The sequence below is a fragment of the Pithys albifrons genome, chromosome 3, assembly GCF_047495875.1.
Source record: "Pithys albifrons albifrons isolate INPA30051 chromosome 3, PitAlb_v1, whole genome shotgun sequence".
Taxonomy (NCBI): Eukaryota; Metazoa; Chordata; class Aves; order Passeriformes; family Thamnophilidae; genus Pithys; species Pithys albifrons.
In genome coordinates, this window is record NC_092460.1 from 70186084 (window position 1) to 70204082 (window position 17999).

Here is a 17999-nt window from a genome sequence, read left to right on the forward strand (position 1 = left end):
GGCCTGAGCGGTGGCGGCGGCGGCGGCGGCGGCGGCGGCGGCGGCGGAGGAGGAGGCGGAGGAGGGGGGGGAGGGAAGTGCCGCGCCGCGACCCGAGTAGGTGAGGCTGCGGCGGGACGGGACGGGACGGGACGGGACGGGACGGGACGGGACGGGACGGGACGGGACGGGATGGGATGTGCAGTGCCCCAACCCCGCCCTGCCTCCGCCCCGTGGTCCACTGGCCGCACGAGATGGCGGGGCGAGGGGGAGCCCACCCCGACTCAGTCTGGGTCTCACTTGTAGCCTGGGCGCGGGGCAGCGGCGCTGTTGGGGCCCCGAGAGCTCGCTCCGCATCGGGGCCTCCTGCGGCGCGGCCGCTGGAACCGAGTGGCCCTCGGGTGCTGGGAAGGGCCCAGCGCTGAGAATGGGATAAAAGCGCCTTGAAGGGTGTAAGAGCAGTGTTGTAAAAAGGCCGCTATCAGCGGCGTGCATTAAGGTTGTTGCTGAGCTCTATGCGGTCAGTGGATAACGGAGCAAACTTGGACACTTGAGCAAGATGCTTTAGAACACCAGAGGAGAAACAGCCAGATTTCATGTTATATCTCTACATGTATGAGAATACTATTTTAGTCAGTGGTAGCAAAAGGAAAAGTTTAGCAGCTCACTATATATTTTCTCACATTTTTTGAAGTATCTTGTTCTAGCTGTCGTTGGCCAGGGTGTGCAAGGCTGTGTGGAATATTTGGTGTGTCCATGCTCAGGTTTCACGAAATTAACAGACTGACTATTACAGAGACAGTTCTGTATTGGACAACACTTGTAGGTGAGGAAAAACATAGTAAGCACCTTTATTGGAAATATGTTGAAAGAAACGCATTTTTTGCTTCATTGAAAGTTTCCGCTTTGTTTCAAATAGACCAACTATTTAGAAGAATTTAAGAAAAATAGTTGCTAGGGTTAAGCATGTTGCCTCCTACGTATGAACTAGGAAGAAGCCCAACTGCTGCAGCAAGGCATCCACTCAGTTGCTTACTCGTTGAGGATTTAAAAAGGTTTCTGCTGTGGTAGCATTAGTTCATTAGTAATCATGCAATGGGTTTTTTCATCTCTTTGAGCCCCTTGTCTATAAATGTGGATAGCACCTCGTGCTGCAGAAATCATTAACTTTGTTTGACTTGTAAATGTTTATGTTTCTGTGCTATTAGGTTATTATCTTACTGAATGTTAAAAGAAATGTTCAATAAAAGATGTTAAATAATCTGGCCCTTTTTTCTGCCTTAAACATTTTATATGTACTATCTATTTAAATAGTTTATTTTTACCTACATGAGACTTGTAACAGATTCTGAAACTTTCAGTCAAGAGGTATGGTAGTTTTGGCTTTAGTTAGCAACCACTTAAGACAGTAAAATTAAGTACAAAATTTATGAAGACAATCAGGTTAATAATTAAGCAGTTTTGGGGCCTTGCTAGCGCTTTCAGGATTACCATTGACGACTTGGGTGCTTTACCCTACATTTTCTCAGGAAAGGATGACTTGTTTTTTGCTATGATATACTTTGGTTTAGCTGAATAATATGGCTTCCCTTCATATTTTCAAAGACATTTAAATTCTTTTTAGTATCTTAGAATTTAATGTTTCTACTATGGTAGTGGGAGACCTCACTTGCAAGTAAGACAGACTTTCTATTTTGAAGTAGCTGGCTTCTTTCCCTATATATTTTCAGGTTCTCTTTAGAAAGCCTTTTTTCTTGAATTTTGTCAGATTACAATGAGTGCACCAAATAAAGCAATAGAACTACAGCTGCAAATGAAACAAAATGCTGAAGAGCTGCAGGATTTTATGAGAGAATTGGAGAGCTGGGAAAAAGATATTAAAGAAGTTGACTCAGAACTAAGGAAACAGAGTGGGGTTCCAGAAGAGGTAAAAATCACAAGACCAGTGTCAACTCAGCTATTCATAATGTGATAGTGTTTATAATAATTACGTTTTGCTTTAGCAAAATTACATTTATTGACTAAAATATCTGAATAGAAAGTGTGAATTAACCTAGCTGACTTGTTTTTCATCTGAAGTAGACCAAAGATTCCTCTGTAAACTGTTCCATCAACATAACTGTGGGGTAGTAGCCTCTCAAGATGATGAGGCCAGTAAATTTTCAGTCTGTTTTGTGTAGATTTATGAGCATATTCTGTTTGCAGCATTAGTATCACTTATTTCTGCTGAATTTTAATATGTTGAAGTTATTCTTCAGTTGTACTCTGCAGACAGTTGTCTTCTAAAACTCAGCTTCATATCATACATGTACTATTTGGTATCACTATGTATTGAAAGATTTTATTTAGTGGTTTTCTGGAGTTCATGAGAACAGCTTGCTGGATGGATTTCTAAAATAAAACCAGCTAGTAGATACTACTATATCTAGATATAAGTACTGTAGATTCTCCAATGCAACTGACTTTCACACATCTCTTTTATGTTAAATTATTAACTCTATTTAGAATTTGCCACCAATTCGAAACAAGGCATTTAAGAAAAAGAAGAAAAGCAAAAGTAAAGTCCCTTCAAAGATAACCTCTGAGGAAAACAAGAAAAATAAGATCAAGTCTTATGATTATGAAGCATGGGGAAAACTTGATGTGGTGAGTCAGAATATTTTCTTTTTTGCCTGAGTTTTGTCCCCAGTTAATTCTGTGTTAAAAAAGATTTTGTTACAGTGCCGCGAGTTCAGTACATAAGTTGGTATCTTGCTCTGTTGGGTACTGTATGAACATAAATAGTAGCTTTCTCCAAAAAAAGTTATATGTTTAATATTTGAAATATTGACAAATACTTGGTTTTCTATTGACTGTGCTTTTATCCAGCAGATTGCATTTGAGTTTAAGGTAAAAAAAACATTTTAACAATAGGTCTACTAAAAGGTCATAATTATAGTAGAATATAAGACTAAACACGGCTGTCAGTATTGAAAGATAGTTCTCTCACTTTTGACATGTGGAATACTTCTTAGTAAAGAGAAGTAGAGATTTTTAAAAAAACACATTAATGATTCTCCTAAAGTCTTACTTATAATATTTTACATTGTTGAAGTATAAAAAGGTAATAGGGGATTTTTTTCTGCTTTCAGGATAAAATACTTGAAGAACTCGATAAAGAAGACAGTACTCATGATTCTGTATCTCCAGAATCAGACTCTGAAGAAGATGGAATTCGTATAGATGCGGAAAAGGCTCTTGCAGAGAAGGAAAAGGTTATAGCATTACAGGTGTTTGTTATTGGCAAAGTAGCAATTAAGATGTAGGAACATTTGTAGTTTGTTTTAAAAGATCATCTCCTGAGATCACACATCTGATAAAAGTTTTTATGTCTGTTTTCCTGCCCATTATTCCAAAATAGAAAATGCTCACTGCAGTTCCGTTTCTTCTCATCACCAACAGCAGCAAGCCTGTCAGATTCTGCTTAGTGTATGCCTATGACGATAAATGTATTGGTGATTTTTCACTTTGAGAAGTTGAATTATTGTATAGAATTGTCATATAGATCATACTGCTTTTTGCCTGAACAAAATATCTGAATGCCCCAAACTAAATCCCCAAGAATTTATAAATAGTCCCTTTGTGAGGCCAGTACATCTGGGAATGATGAATGAACTTGCATATCTTATTTGCCTTAGTAATGTAAAGTTTGTACCAGATCTGTTTTACCTAACAAGGGAGGATACAGAGATCTATCTCAGGCCTTACTGTCATAGAAATAGGCTAAGTAATGTAGCAACTTGTGTGGTTTTGAGAAACTTCTTTGTTTATAAGCAATCACCTAACCCATCTGTCAGTCCATACTTTACTTCAGAAGAGTTTCGGCTTTGGTTTGTTTTTTTCTAGGATTTTTGGGTTGGGTTTTTTTTTGTTTGTTTGTGTTCTTCATGTTCTGGCGCTGCTGTGGAAATTCTTTGACATGTAATCTGCAGTCTGCACTGAGCAATTGAGGTGTCTTTTGGCATTATCATCTTGGCTGCAGTGAAGTAGTTTAAGAGCATGTGAGATAATAGTTGTGTCCCAAAGAAGGCAGAAATGAGAATATTTGCCTTGGAAAGCAAAGATGCCAAATCTATTTACTACAAACTATTAAAAAAAAAATCAATAATTTAGTAATTCAAGCAGCTACGTATGTGCTTGTTACAGCTTCCTGGAAATGACCTACAGATATTGGAAATCAATATTGTATAAAACCATGGCATTGCATGTATCATGAGAACTATTTAATATAGTATACTTACAATATATTAGTTTAAAAATGTGTTTCACATTAAAACACTACTTCTTGATAAATATTGAACAAAAATGTTTAAGCATTCTAAAATACAAGCTTTGATTTTTTTCTTTTTTTTTTCACTAAAAATTAGTGTGTCTGCCAATGTAGAGTAACTTGCTGAAAAGGCTTTTCTATTCACAGGGTAATAACTACTTTAAACAAGGGAAATTCGATGAAGCTATAGAATGCTATACTAGAGGGATGCATTCGGATCCATACAATCCAGTGTTGCCTACAAACAGAGCATCGGCTTTTTATAGAATGAAAAAGTAAGACTTGCATTGTTCAATCTGTAATATTTTCTTACTTGAAATGCTACCTTCAGGTTTTTGGTGTGGCTGTAAGTCTTGATTATATATCAGGCTGTGATACAGTCTATGTAAGACTGCTGTTGCAACCTACCTTCCAGTTTCAAAGTAAAATAGGAATAACTAGGATAAAGAATCTGGTCTATTTTTCCTCTGCTTTCATGCTAGAATTCACTGTCTTCTATATTAAGAGTGTAACCCTTGAACTAAAAAGAGGAAGAGAAAGTTCATTATCTAAATTGCCTTTCAGATTGAATGAACTCTGTTTCTAAGGCTTTGATTTGTTTTGGGGTAGAAAGGGTAGAGGGGTGTTGGTTATTCTTTCTGTGGCAGTAGAGATTGTTGACCACTGTTTTCCTTATTTTGAGGTATTCTGAATCAAGAGATGTTTAAGTAATTGTTCTATGGATATAAGATTTCTAGGTTACCAAGAATGTGGGAAGGCTTAAAGTGAAATAAATTGAGAAGTTTTGGAGTTTGTTACCTAGATGTGTCCAAACTACTCGGGTTTTTTTTCCATAGGTTTGCTGTTGCGGAATCTGACTGCAATTTAGCACTTGCTTTAGATAAGAATTACATTAAGGCTTATGCCAGAAGAGGGGCTGCTCGCTTTGCTTTGAAAAATCTTCAAGGTGCTAAAGAAGGTGGGTCTTTTTAAAATTCTTTCCATAGAATACATACTAACTAACTGTTCATCTGTCTGCTTGGTTAGGACTTGTGAGATCTGTTTATTTGAGGTAGGAATTTAATTTTCATTTTCTATAAACAAAGAACTGAAATACCGTGTTGCATATTCTTCTGGCAAGGTATAATTCAAGTAGCAAGTCCAAGTGATTGCTGTTAGATGTTAGTAGCTCTAGAATGATTTGGCTTTAAATGTCTTAAAATTATGTATTTATTGCAACATCTCAGGCTTCTTGAGTAACGACAGAAAAAGGGGTTATCTCTCGAAAGAATGCTCTGCTTACTGGTCTGTACTCCTACCTGAAATGTATTTTTCTGGTCTTCTGATAGATTATGAAAAAGTTTTAGAGCTGGATGCAAACAACATTGAAGCAAAAAATGAACTCAAGAAAATTGATCAGGTAATAAAATTAATAAACCCTAGCAGAAGTTCATAGAGCTTGTTCAGTTTGTATCAATTGATAACAAGAGCTGACTCGAAAAATTCTCATACTTTTTATGGCATTTGAAGTTCACTGAGGTCAAAATCTGTAATTGAGTTCCTTCTGGATAAATTGGCACCTATGCAAACATCAGTGTAATAGTGAATCAGCAGGCTAAGACTGTGTGTGCACTGTTTTTTGGGAGGTTTTTTTGGTTGGTTTGTTTTTTGTAATTTTCCCTCATTTTCTACCTCCTGTGTTAATGTTTCTTTCAGTCCACGCTTACTATTTTGGTAAAAGGTAGCACAGCACATGAGAGAACCTCAATATTCTCTTAGCCATTAAAACTGAACTGATAGCCTTCTTGTAGTCCCACTGATTGCTGTGGTCAGCCAAACCAGGAAGTTTTTTAAGCCTGGCAGAGCATAATACTCTACTGCAATTGTGATCCCTTGCATGGCAAGAATGTTGATTATGGTGACCTTAGCAAATATAAGCTCACCACTCATTACTGTATGAATATATTTGTACCTCTTCAGCTGTATTTTTGAAAGTGCTTGAAAAATTTATTTTCAGAATGAAGACACAAAGTCTCCAGTAATTGAAGAAATAAATGATTTGTCACTTGGAGTGTATACAAACAGGATCCATGAGTCATTTTACTTGTACTTTAGAAATTACATACTTTTAATTTTCCAAGTAGTATTCTGACTCACAGTTCCTCCTAGAAATACATTTTCAAGAAAGAATTTAAAATGGCCTCTTCAGTTTGCATTCAATTTACAACGCAGGTATTTCAGTTAAAAAGCTTGGCAGATTTTTGTATCTTAAAAGTTTAGAATTTATCATAATTATGTTCTGAAAATATGTAAGTGGGGAAATACTTACTGAGGGAGAAAATACATCTTTGCAGGCTCTGTCATCAAAAGAAAGTTCAGAACAGAAAAAGTTTGAAGATGTGGCCAGAGCAGGATTAACAGATGGAGAGAAGCAGCGCATTGAAGAGCAGCAGCTCAAACAGAAGGCTATTGCAGAAAAAGATCTGGTAAATCACAGGTTCTAGTGGAACAGGAGAAATCCAGTAAAGGGAAAGTGTTCTGTTGTACTAATAGCTATGCAAATGTATAAATTAAACCTGATATTGTCTTGGACTTCATAAATTCCATGTTCTTGATGTAACCTTGTTTCCCATTTTGGGCTCTGTAGGAAGGTGAGTGGGACAGTGAGTTCTGTTTGGATTCTTCTGGAGGTTTAATTGCAAAAGGTAGCTTTTACGGCCCGGATTGTGTATGCTAAATTTCAAATATGTGGTAAGACAAGTAGAACCTGAACTGCACTTTACAAAAATCCCTTTTCTCCATTATTATATGCATCTTGACCCCTGCTTTTCTGGAGTTTTGTACTATGACTTGTTTTCAAACCTCTGATTGGTGAAAACTAGTTATAAGAAGGACTTTGGGGGTGCAGGCAGTAAGGACAATTAAAATGTATTTCTGCATACATAGTCTACACTCACTGTTGGCTTATTGATTTCGCCCTCTCATCACTCTTTTCATTTAAAAAATAACATTACGAACTAAACGAGAATTTTATTTCTGCTCGCTTACCTAGCTGTGTAACTTCTGACTTGTTATCAATATTCAGGATTGCTATACTGGTTGTGAGAAATAATTAGTAGGAAAAGAATGAAAGCATACATAAAGTAGATAAAAGGCACAAGAGTTTTAATAGATCACAGAAGAGAAATTTCAATCTAATGCAATACTTCATAGCAGAGTTGACTCATTTCAAGCCTGTTCCTGGCAATGTGGATCCTGTCAAGTCTGACCTTGTGGCTTTTCATTTTTTGCCAATGAGTAGAGTAGTAGCAGAGAAGATATGTGGCTTCATGTTAGTATTGAGAAGGAAAAGAACATTTTTGTCCATCAGAAACAAGCAAAATAGTAATGTAATTTTCTTGTATGGAGCTTTAATTAGAAAACAACAACATTGGACCCAAATAATATTTGATTATCGGTTTTATGAATGTAGCAGGATAAAGATGGATTTGTGCAGTGCAAAAGTTGTCTTGAAAGAGGAATTGTAAAGGTTCAGCTTGTGTTTAAGTTAGGGGGATACAGTATGGCTTATCCTGCACATCAAGCATAAAGATAAATAAGAAGTTGTTCACTTAGAAGTCTGCACTTAAACTATGCATGTAGCAAATTTTTTTATCCTTGAAGTATTAGAAAGAATTAAGATACTTGTTGTGTTCTGCCTCCAAGCTTAAATATGAGGAAATGCGCTATAAATGTCTACCTTGATGCAAGCGTATTTGATGATGTTACCCTGTCTGCTAAAAAGGATTCATTGCACTAGATCTTTCTTAATGCTCTTTTTCTCTGACCTAAATATTCCAGGGTAATGGTTATTTCAAAGAAGGAAAGTACGAGGCTGCAATAGAATGTTACACCCGTGGCATCGCAGCAGATGGCACCAATGCGCTGCTGCCAGCTAACAGAGCCATGGCCTACCTAAAGATTGAGAAGTAAGTGGGATTGCATGTGCTATATTGTTTGGTTGTGAACTAGATGGAATAATGATCCAGTAGATTTTCACTTGAGTTATTGTCGCTCCTTCTAATTGTTAGAATTCAGTACAGAATAAATCATGTTGAAAGCAGTAAAGGAGAGGGAACAAATCTACATGGTGTTCTTGCAATGCATTTTGTAGGAAAAAGTTCTGAGAGAATAAAATAACACCAGTATGAAGTTAGTTACTAAAGGTGGATTTTTTTCTTTTACATGTATAAAATTCAGATATTCACCTTTCTGAAAGGAACTGCCCAAACCTTTGTCTTTTTTGACTGTAAAACAGGGTGATCTAAATGTTGCACTGTAAAAAGAAGTGGATTATAGCATCTTACTTCAGTCTTTTTACTGGAAATTGTGATATTTAAAATATTTTTTTAACTTCACTAGTAAGGACATGTATGTGTAATCTCTTTATTTTTAATAAAGCTTTATGCAGAAAACCCAAAAACAGTAGGAAATACGTGCTTTCTACCAAATTAGATGAGTTCCATAGGATCATTTTTGAAGTCTGAACTTTTCTTGACTCCCTGGTGATGTGGTAGCTTAAAACTTTTAAGGTGATAGCATGAGATGGAGAGAGCTGGGTGTTATGTTGGTCATCTGTTCTGTGACAAGACTGGATATTTAGAGACAGTAAAATTGATCTCAAATTAGGATGTTATAAAACAGGTTGCATAGGTAGTATTTCTGATACAACACTTACAATTTCAAGAACATCATAATGCAAATAATACTCTCTGAGAATCAAACGAGGTGAGCTTTAATTGAATTAGCAAGCAAGAAAATCAATTCTGTATAAAAAAATCTGTATCACGGGTCCTACATTTAAAATAATCAAACATAAAATGCAACAGAAGCTCACTGGTATTCTTACAAACTGCTAGTATTGATAAGAACTGCAAATAAAAATTAATTTCCTTAAATTTAATGACAGTTAGAAGGAGGAGAAGAGGAATGAATGAAAATACTTTAATAAGCACGTAGTGGAATCATGATCTAATATAACTATATATAAATGGGGTGGGGAAATTTGATCTTGTAGAACAAGTTACATAAGTGTGAGAATGTACTGACTTCCCATTGTGAAATAGTTAAGAACAAGTCACAGAAATTCAGATATAGAGAAATTTATTCTTATGCATGCTTTCTTCTCCTTTCTTGTACTACTTCTATGTTTGTAATGGTGTTTCTGGTTTTCAGAAGTACAAAGCCGTGGTACTGGCTTTTGAATGTTTAAAGTGTACTCTGCTCTGGCAAGCTTTAAACATTTATTTTCACAGAGGAAGGGAATTTTTCTGTCAGGAGATACCAAGAGATTTGACTGAAATATCAAGGTGCTGAGAAATTGTGTTTTCTGTTTTGTTATTTTTTTACACTTTAGCTCAGTGATATGTATATAGGCATTTAGGATCTACCTTAATACTTTTATTGTTTTGGTTAGCTCTGTCTTTTCAGTTGAAAACTAATTATTAATTTTTTACTACTCTTTTGCTGAGATATGAAGAGGCAGAAAATGACTGTACACAAGCTCTGCTCTTAGATGCCTCCTATTCTAAAGCTTTTGCCAGAAGAGGAGCTGCCCGAATTGCTCTTGGAAAGCTAAAAGAAGCTGTGCAAGGTATGACTGCATAGCCTTTGACTGCATGAGTTTGAATTAGCCTAAATGTGATAGTTAAGAGATCATTATAAGAAAATGTTGATTTTTTTATTCTGACTAATCAAGATTGTCGGTGGAAAAGTGAGGAATTAAGGGGGTTTGTTGGGTTAAGGGGGTTTGTTGGGTTTCACTGAATAAGTATAAAAATTCTGCTGTTGGTATCCAGGTGTTGGGAAGACAGTTTGTGTGAAATTAATGAGCAGAAACTAAGGCACAGGAAGTTCCACCTGGATATGAGGAAGAACTTTCTTTACTGTCTGGGTGACTGCACACTGGAACAGGTTGCCTGTAGAAGTTGTGGAGTCTCCCTCTCTGGAGATACTCAAGAACTGGCTGTACACAATGCTGTGCCGTGTGCTCTAGGATGACCCTGCTTGAGCAGGGAGATTGGACCAGATGACCCCTTAGAACCTTGCCTTTAATTAATTTTAGGGCTATGAAAGGGAAATAAAAGGTTTCAAAATCTACCATGTGTACATTGTAATATGAAATATCTACAGTTCTTATGTTGTTTTTCACTCAGATTTTGAAGCTGTTCTGAAGCTGGAACCTGGAAATAAACAAGCGATAAATGAACTCACTAAAATAAGGAATGTATGTATATTTATGGGAGTTTGGTGGGTTTTTGTTTCTTTGTAAGTTTTTTGTAAGGCTATAATATTAGAATGTTTTTATTCTTTATTACATTATTTTTAACTTATGTTGTAATTATTCATCAAACTTTGATCTTTTGGACAACTTGCCATGTTTTTCAGGAATTAGCTGAGAAAGAACAACGAACTCACCAAGAATATCCTGCAGTATTGATAAAAGAAACGGAAATAAAAAATATAGTGAAACTGATTGATGACCCGTTACAGATTAAATCAACAGTAAGTTGTTTTGTGAGTTGCTTTCTATAATGATGGAAAAGTAGAGCTTAAAGTTAAAAATCTATTTCTTAGTTATTTAACTAACTCCTGGCCTGTGGAAAGCCAAAAATGTACAAATTGACTCCTGATATTTTTCAAGAACATACACACATAAGGAAATGCTGAAGTTCACAGTAGCAATGGCGTAAGCATTCAACCTACAGTACCACCCTCAGTTAACATGGTGTATTGCACACATTTATAACATGAAATGGGGAGGCAGCCCCGCAACCCTGTCTCGGGTTCTATAGCTAACACCACAATTGAGAGTACAGGGGAGACGGTTGAGTCTCTGTTTGATTGCAGACTTGGGAAAGCTGTGGGTAAAAGTTCTTTCTTCTGCTGTTTACAGTTTCCACAGCACATCCATAGCAGTAACAGACATTTTGCCTATTTGCATCACATGCTTTTGTCACATAGGGCTTCAGCAAGGACTTTGAGCCTGCATTTTCATTTACGCAAACTGTAGAACATCTGGGTATTGGCTTTCAATAAACAGTGTTTTTGGACTATGAGATGTCCATGGTTATAGTCAGATTAATGAGTTATGTCTAAAAAATACAGTAATACAGAGATAATATGAGCATTCTCTATGTATTACACTTACTCATTTAGTACATGTAATCTTTGTACATTCAGAAATGAGCTGTGTAAATACAAAGCTTGCTCATACTTCGTATATGTATGTAGGCAAACCAGGTAGTGTTCTGCTTTTGATAATTTCAAAATGTTTGTTTACCTTCATGGAATATATAATTCAGATGGATAGTTTTAGTAGTAGAAAATGTGTTATTTTGATCCTTTGGAAGAGGAAAGTATTATGTGCTCTCTATAACTATAAACAATATTTCTGTAAACCTAAATGAATTTATTGTGAAGTACCTGATATACTACAGACAATTACATTTATTAAGTGTTCAGGACATACTAAGTTGGTTGTGTTTCTCTTGTTACTCTCTTAAGGTAGAAGTATAGAGGAAACTCTGTGCTTTTAGTATTGCTCAAGGATTGCAAAGAGGACTATAATTTTATTTAATTTCTTTTTTCCTTTTGTTTTCTTTTACTTTCTTTTCTCTTTATTTTCTTTTTTTTTTTTTGTGGTAAGGCCTGTGAAAGTGGTGCTAGGTGATGGCCAAAAATAATGGTAATCTTGTAGAGATTAAAGAAGCTGAAACATTTTAGTTACTGTGTTTTCTAATGCTGGAATTTACCTTTTGATGTGTGTGACACTGAGCAGGGTTGAGTTGCAGTGATTTATTATATCAAAATTTTAACTTGTGCGCCAAGGCCTATATTGCTGTATATTTACTTGTTTTGCTAGATTACAAAACTTGACTGTATCATTGGTCAAAATATATGGTAGATCTTGCCTATTCAACCTTAGCAGAAAAAAGTATAGATTTTTTAATTATTACTGTGAAAACACAATGCAGATTCTGAGATCCTCTGGAGTAAGGATATACTGGTTTATAAAGGTAAAGCAATAAAATTATATCAGGCTTCATGGAGAATATCGTGAAGTTTCCTTTTTACCATTTTTGCCTTTATTGAAGTGTCTTCTGTGTGCACCACTACAGGTGTAACTGGTTATAAGATTAAATTATACACAGCTGTGTCTGAGGCCTGTATAAACACTTGTGTTGAGTCTGCATATGACATGAGTTCTGTGTTCTGTTTAGAAGCCATTGCGAAGAATAGATATTGAAGAAGTTGATGATGATACACCAGATGGTGACTTGCCCAGCACTACTTTAGTCAATAACTGGAGGAATTCAGTGACTGTTGAAACAGCAGAGACTCTAGATCAGGATGATTCGTTGGCTACAGTGGATACTCCAAAAGCAAAGCATTTGAAAATAGAAGAAATCAGTGATATGTCACCATTAAAGTAAGTACAATAATTCTGATCCTTGTTTAAAATGAAAATGTAGTTGAAATGTCATCTTCTTTTCCAGATGTCTGCATGTGATAAAGGTATCAAAGATATTTTTGAGAATTTGAATTAAAAAGGAAATGCTGGGAGAAACTGTAGTACTTGCATATCCGCCTCTTTGATCATGCAGTGGCTGAGACAAGTATGATCTATTTAGTGTCAGATGGAAAACTCATTCTTACATTGCAAATAAAACTAAATTCATAGTATTTTTATGCATGCCATACTCTCTTGTTTGTGCACTCCATCCTCCCTAGCTGTGATTTTCATTTGTAATGTTTTAGAATACATTTTAAGCAGAGTTCAAGCATTCCTTGCACACCAGTTGTATGAGAGAAGAGAAGCAGATGAGCATCAACACCCTTTCGTCTGTGGAGTAGGATAACTTCAGGTTGACACAGTTTCTAATTCACGTCTAGCTTGCTGAATGAAACTAGCCTGAAGCATAAAGGGTTTAGCCTTGCTGAGTGTCAGAAATCTACTTGTCCACAGCATTGACAGTGTCTCATTCTGTTAATAGTAAATACTTTTCATGGAACCCTGATTAAAGAATTTATACGAGAAATACTTCTGCTGCACCCACCTTTTCTAGCTCAGTTAGATGTATTTACTGTGAAGTGTTGAAGAAAAAAGTATATTCTTAGCCATTTTATTGTTTCAAAAAAATAAATGGACTTAAATGACAAATATAGGACAAAAAATAGGTCCACTGCTATCAGTGTTGAAAACAGTTTGTTCAGTTGACATGGTTCTTGCTTTGCATATGAAATTGCAGAAAATGTCATTTTTTTTGTATATATGGGAGAAACCTACCATAAAATGAAGTTATTTCCAGAAAACAGTGAGGCTAAGTAAATTCAAGTATTTGCAGATGTGTTTTATATTGGTTTGGGTTTTTTTTTTTAGAAAAGGTGAATCAAATATAAAGCTTCTATAAATTGAAGGGATTTTTAAATACCTGATTAAGCTACAACCTATTATTTTAAAATATCAGTACTTTAGCTTGTAATGAATAGAAAGATCTCTTGTTAGGTCTCACTGTAGGATTTCCTTAAACATTTTCTTGATTATGTGTTTCAAAATACTTTTACAGTCTTCCTGTTAGTGTGAAAGGAATTTCATCAACGTTGCATCCCTCATTCCCAACAAGCAAACAGAAAGAAAAAGAAATCAGAAGGTCATTTACATCTGCTTCTCCAATTCCTGCTGTTCCTACAAATTCCTTTCAGCTTGAGTCTGACTTCAGAAAGTTGAAAGACTGCCCAGAAAACATGTACTTGTACATGAAGGTATGAAATGTAAAGTATTGGCACTGCTTGGACAGTTCTTCAACTGGTGTTGAAGAAACAGTACACTTATGTTGAAGGGATAGCTATCTTTAGTGTCTTAAGAGTGTACAGTAGTCCCTTTTTTTAATTGCCCTCACAAACACTTTGGTCCATATTTGAGTTTTCCTCTCTTGTGCCTGGCTTTTCACTGGCTTCGAGTACAATCTATGCATAATCTCTTTTTTTGTTTCTTTTTTTTCCAAACATAGACCCTTGTTCGTTAAAGGCTTAAAAACATTAGTAACCATTTTAAATTCTAATTTTTCAAGTGAGTGCTTCTGGGCTAATTAGATATGGCATCAATTTTAAACTGAACAAATGCTTGAAACACAGAAATCTACTTAATGTGTACTATTTCTTATATATATTTTGAAAAAAAACACAATGTTGGAAAAAAACCAGACAAATAGTGTGATTGGCATTCTTCAAGACATTTTAAAAACAAACATCCAATTCTCATGAATCAGTTGTATTTTTTGTGTAAAAATAACACTTCTTTAATTTTCCTAAAGCAAATAGAGCCCTCACTTTACGCAAAGCTGTTTCAGAAATCCTTAGATCCAGACTTGTTTAACCAGATACTGAAAATTCTACATGATTTCTACATTGAGTAAGTTTAACTCCTCCTTTGTTTTACATTGCTTATTGCTGTTCTGAGGGGTTGGGGTTTATTTGGTAGAGGGGAGGGGTTTTTTGTTGTTGTATTGATTTTTTTTCTCTCTGGGCCCAACCTCGTGCATACAAAATTACTTCCAGCACACAGCATTACATGAGTATAAAGCAATAACTGGAATGACTCAGTTGTTCCTTCATAAGAAATGACACTTATTTTAAAAAATAGATAGAAAAGAAGTGAAGAAATAATTTACTGTGTGTTGTTGTATTTAGTTCTGATAAAGAGCATTACAAACTAGCATTACAGTGTATGAATTAACTTTTGTTTACATTGCTGTGTGTATTCTGTTATCACATATATTCGCACATTGTCTTCTGTTTTAACTTCCTAAAGCTGAAAAATTCCAAGGGTTTTGGTTTTATGCCATGCTTATTGTAGTGCATTGAGAGGTTTCATTACCAGCTAGTGTTTTGCAGTAGCCTGCGGTAAATGTGCATTGGAGACTGAAGTTCTGGTAAGACAGGACATGACAAATTTTTTTTAAAATTTCTATCCATGCCGCTATTTAAACACTAAAGCTCATGTTGTCTAGCAGAGGCAGTTTACTGCTTCTCTGAATTTGTCTGAAAGCACACACTGGAAATGGTTTTAGGGTGTTGTGTTATGTAGAAGAGCAAACGTGAATTAATGTTTGCCTTTCACCTGGTTTCCTTAAAAGTAAAATATGTGTCATGTGGGTGAAAAATTCCATTTTCAGAGATACAGTCCTGTATTTGGTAGTATGACATATAAAGGTTAGGAAGTTGAAATTGTTTGCTATAAGGTAAAACGTCTGTCTCCCTCCAGAAGAACTGTCAACTTAGGAAAAAAAAAGGTACTCTTTGTTGGTATTTCTGACAAAGACAGTGCCTGTTTAGTGTTGACCAGAAGAATGTAAAATTAACACAATCTAGGAATTTCCTATATGGATAAAAATTTAGGCAACTGTAATTGGCTCAGCTTTTTGCTGAGCTTCCTGTGGCGGAAGTGCTGCTTCCTTTCATACTGCCCAATATGTATAAAAATCATGATGTTATGGCCAGGTGTAAACATGAAATTATGTAATAGATATTCTGTACTGGACCAACAGTCAATTTTCAAAAGTCTAGGTTTTTATATTTCTTCACTCTTGCTCTGCAGAAGAATGATACTTACATAAAAGTTTCTGGATATTGACTTTTTTATTGTGAATGGACAAATGAACAGGAAAGACAAGAAAGGTAGGGAATATGAGAGAGAAAGAGAAGGGAGTTCTATTGATCCTTTCATTTCTTCTTCATGAATTCTTTAATACTGCGTGCAGCTACTGAATCTTTCTAATCAACAATAGTTATTTTTATATTTCTTATAATCTTCTTCAGGAAAGAGAAGCCGTCGCTCATCCTTGAAATCCTCCAGAGGCTCTCTGAATTAAAAAGATTTGATATGGCAGTAATGTTTATGTCAGACTCAGAAAAAAAAAGTAAGTAATTCAGTAGTGCCTTTTTTACACTTATTTTGTGATTCTGTAGAGCCTGGTGAAACATACATAAAATTTAGTGCTATTCTTATTTATTTCATATAATAATTTATTTGTTTAGCTTTTTGATTGTTTAGGAGTAATATGAATGTCATGTAGTTTTTCTTAATCCTTTGATTCCTTATATGTTGTTTAGGCTTGAAAACTACAGCTAAATCCTCTCATTTTATTCAGTAATACCACTGTATTTTATTCTGATAAAAGCAGCTTCACTAGCATGTCAATTTGTAGCTGGTAATGTTAAAAATTTATGAATTTTGTGAAGTCCTGTCTCTGAGATAAAAGGTATCCAGATTAGTTTCCACAGTTTACAACTATTTTGTGACAAATCCTGACTCTTCTGTTGACAAAGAATGCAAACATCTCTAAATCACTCAGCATGGTCGTCTGTCCTGTTCTTGAGGCATGACGTATTTTAGTTTGCAATTCAAGTTGACATTGGCTTGAGTTCATGGTTTATAAAAATGGGATCTATCTCAAACTTTTTTTTTAGCACATCAGACAGACTATGTAATAATGAGACACAAGCAAAAGATTTCCTTGGGACTAAATAATTTTAAATTTACTATCTACAGCTGAGTTTCACAAATAACCATCATCCTTTCAATATTTTGACATGTGAATCTTGTTAAAATAACTTACTGAATTGCAAGTAAATTCCTCTTAAAAATTGCATTCATGTCTTTAACCTTACATAAGCTTTATCTGCCATCTGGCATTAACTTTTATCTTGTGCATTTAATGATACAGTGTCAAGATAGTAAACAAAATAAAGGCTCTCTGTTGTCAGGATTATACACTGTTTAAGGAAATGTTGTTAGGCAGCTCCTGGGCTTCAAAACAAAGCGAGAGTTTCCCTTTCCTATTTTTGTTCATCCTGAGGGTAGTTCTAAAAGTGTACTCGTATTTCAGCTGTATAATCTACAGACCCCTTTCTCTCACTGAGGAAAGAATTGGACTAATTTGCCTTAAGAGTATGAATCACAGAAATAACAGTTCGCATTGGGATTTTCTTTTACAGTTACACAGGTATTATTCAATCATGTGAACCACATGGGATTAAAAGATGCTTCTGTTGAAGAATTGGAGAAGAAATATGGCATTTTCTCTTAGTAAGGTGGCTGACTTGTAGATTTGTTTCTGCACTTTTTTCATGTGGAAATCAGCTAAGAAACCTATAAAGACTGGAATTTTGTTGCATTTTATAAATAATGAAACTCTTAAACTTGGTTTAGCCAAATGGCAAGTGTCTGAAGAGATGAGTATTTAGTTCTGCAGATACATTTGCTTTCCAGGACCTGAAACAATACAGATCTACTTTTGCTTCTGTGGAGTCTGTTTACCTGCAAAACAGTTGAGCAGATCGGAATTCAAGATTTCAGCTGTAGATAGAGATCTTATTAAAAAGAAAAAAAAATTATAAACATGTCTTTGGTAAGAATCAAATGTTGTATATTAGAAATATGCATGGTGGTTTTTTTTATTTTAGAAAATAAACTGAATGTTGAATTGAAGATACCATATTTTTAAGGAATTTTTTTGTTAAGGTGCCTAAATTACTCTTTTCTAAAGATCAGAACTTGTACTGTGCAGAGTAAACCTGAGTTATGATAGCGAAAAAATTCCAAAATTTTTACTTGAGTTTACCTAAAAGCAGAATTTTGTCATCTTTCAAGAGCATTTTCAAAGTAATCTGGTAAAATTTACTTTGTGAG

At 35.3% G+C, this 17999-nt stretch overlaps 1 protein-coding gene across 5 annotated transcripts; it reads left to right on the plus strand.

Moving 5' to 3' along the window:
* The first annotated feature begins 26 nt into the window (after positions 1-26).
* On the plus strand, positions 27-17798 carry RPAP3 (RNA polymerase II associated protein 3). Of its 5 annotated transcripts, XM_071552336.1 has the most exons (18): positions 83-100; positions 674-805; positions 1748-1906; positions 2485-2625; positions 3111-3248; positions 4436-4563; positions 5125-5246; positions 5617-5687; positions 6622-6753; positions 8108-8235; positions 9778-9899; positions 10462-10532; positions 10694-10810; positions 12529-12737; positions 13876-14071; positions 14623-14720; positions 16127-16227; positions 17306-17798. In XM_071552336.1, exons 3-18 carry the CDS (start codon positions 1754-1756, stop codon positions 17395-17397), a joined length of 2019 nt encoding a protein of 672 aa, XP_071408437.1. In that variant the 5' UTR covers positions 83-100; positions 674-805; positions 1748-1753; the 3' UTR covers positions 17398-17798. The 5 variants fall into 5 exon arrangements, with proteins under 5 accessions (XP_071408436.1, XP_071408439.1, XP_071408438.1 ...); XM_071552335.1 differs by lacking the exon at positions 674-805 and having other exon boundaries at positions 27-100; XM_071552338.1 differs by lacking the exon at positions 674-805 and having other exon boundaries at positions 27-100; positions 3111-3233.
* Positions 17799-17999: the final 201 nt, after the last annotated feature.

Excerpts from the sequence above, each read along its gene's own strand:
- RPAP3 (XM_071552335.1), top strand. The coding sequence starts at position 1,754 with ATGAGTGCACCAAATAAAGCAATAGAACTACAGCTGCAAATGAAACAA. Across the intron at positions 1,907-2,484 it reads AGAGTGGGGTTCCAGAAGAG|AATTTGCCACCAATTCGAAA; the intron begins GTAAAAATCACA and ends AACTCTATTTAG. Across the intron at positions 9,900-10,461 it reads GCTAAAAGAAGCTGTGCAAG|ATTTTGAAGCTGTTCTGAAG; the intron begins GTATGACTGCAT and ends TTTTTCACTCAG.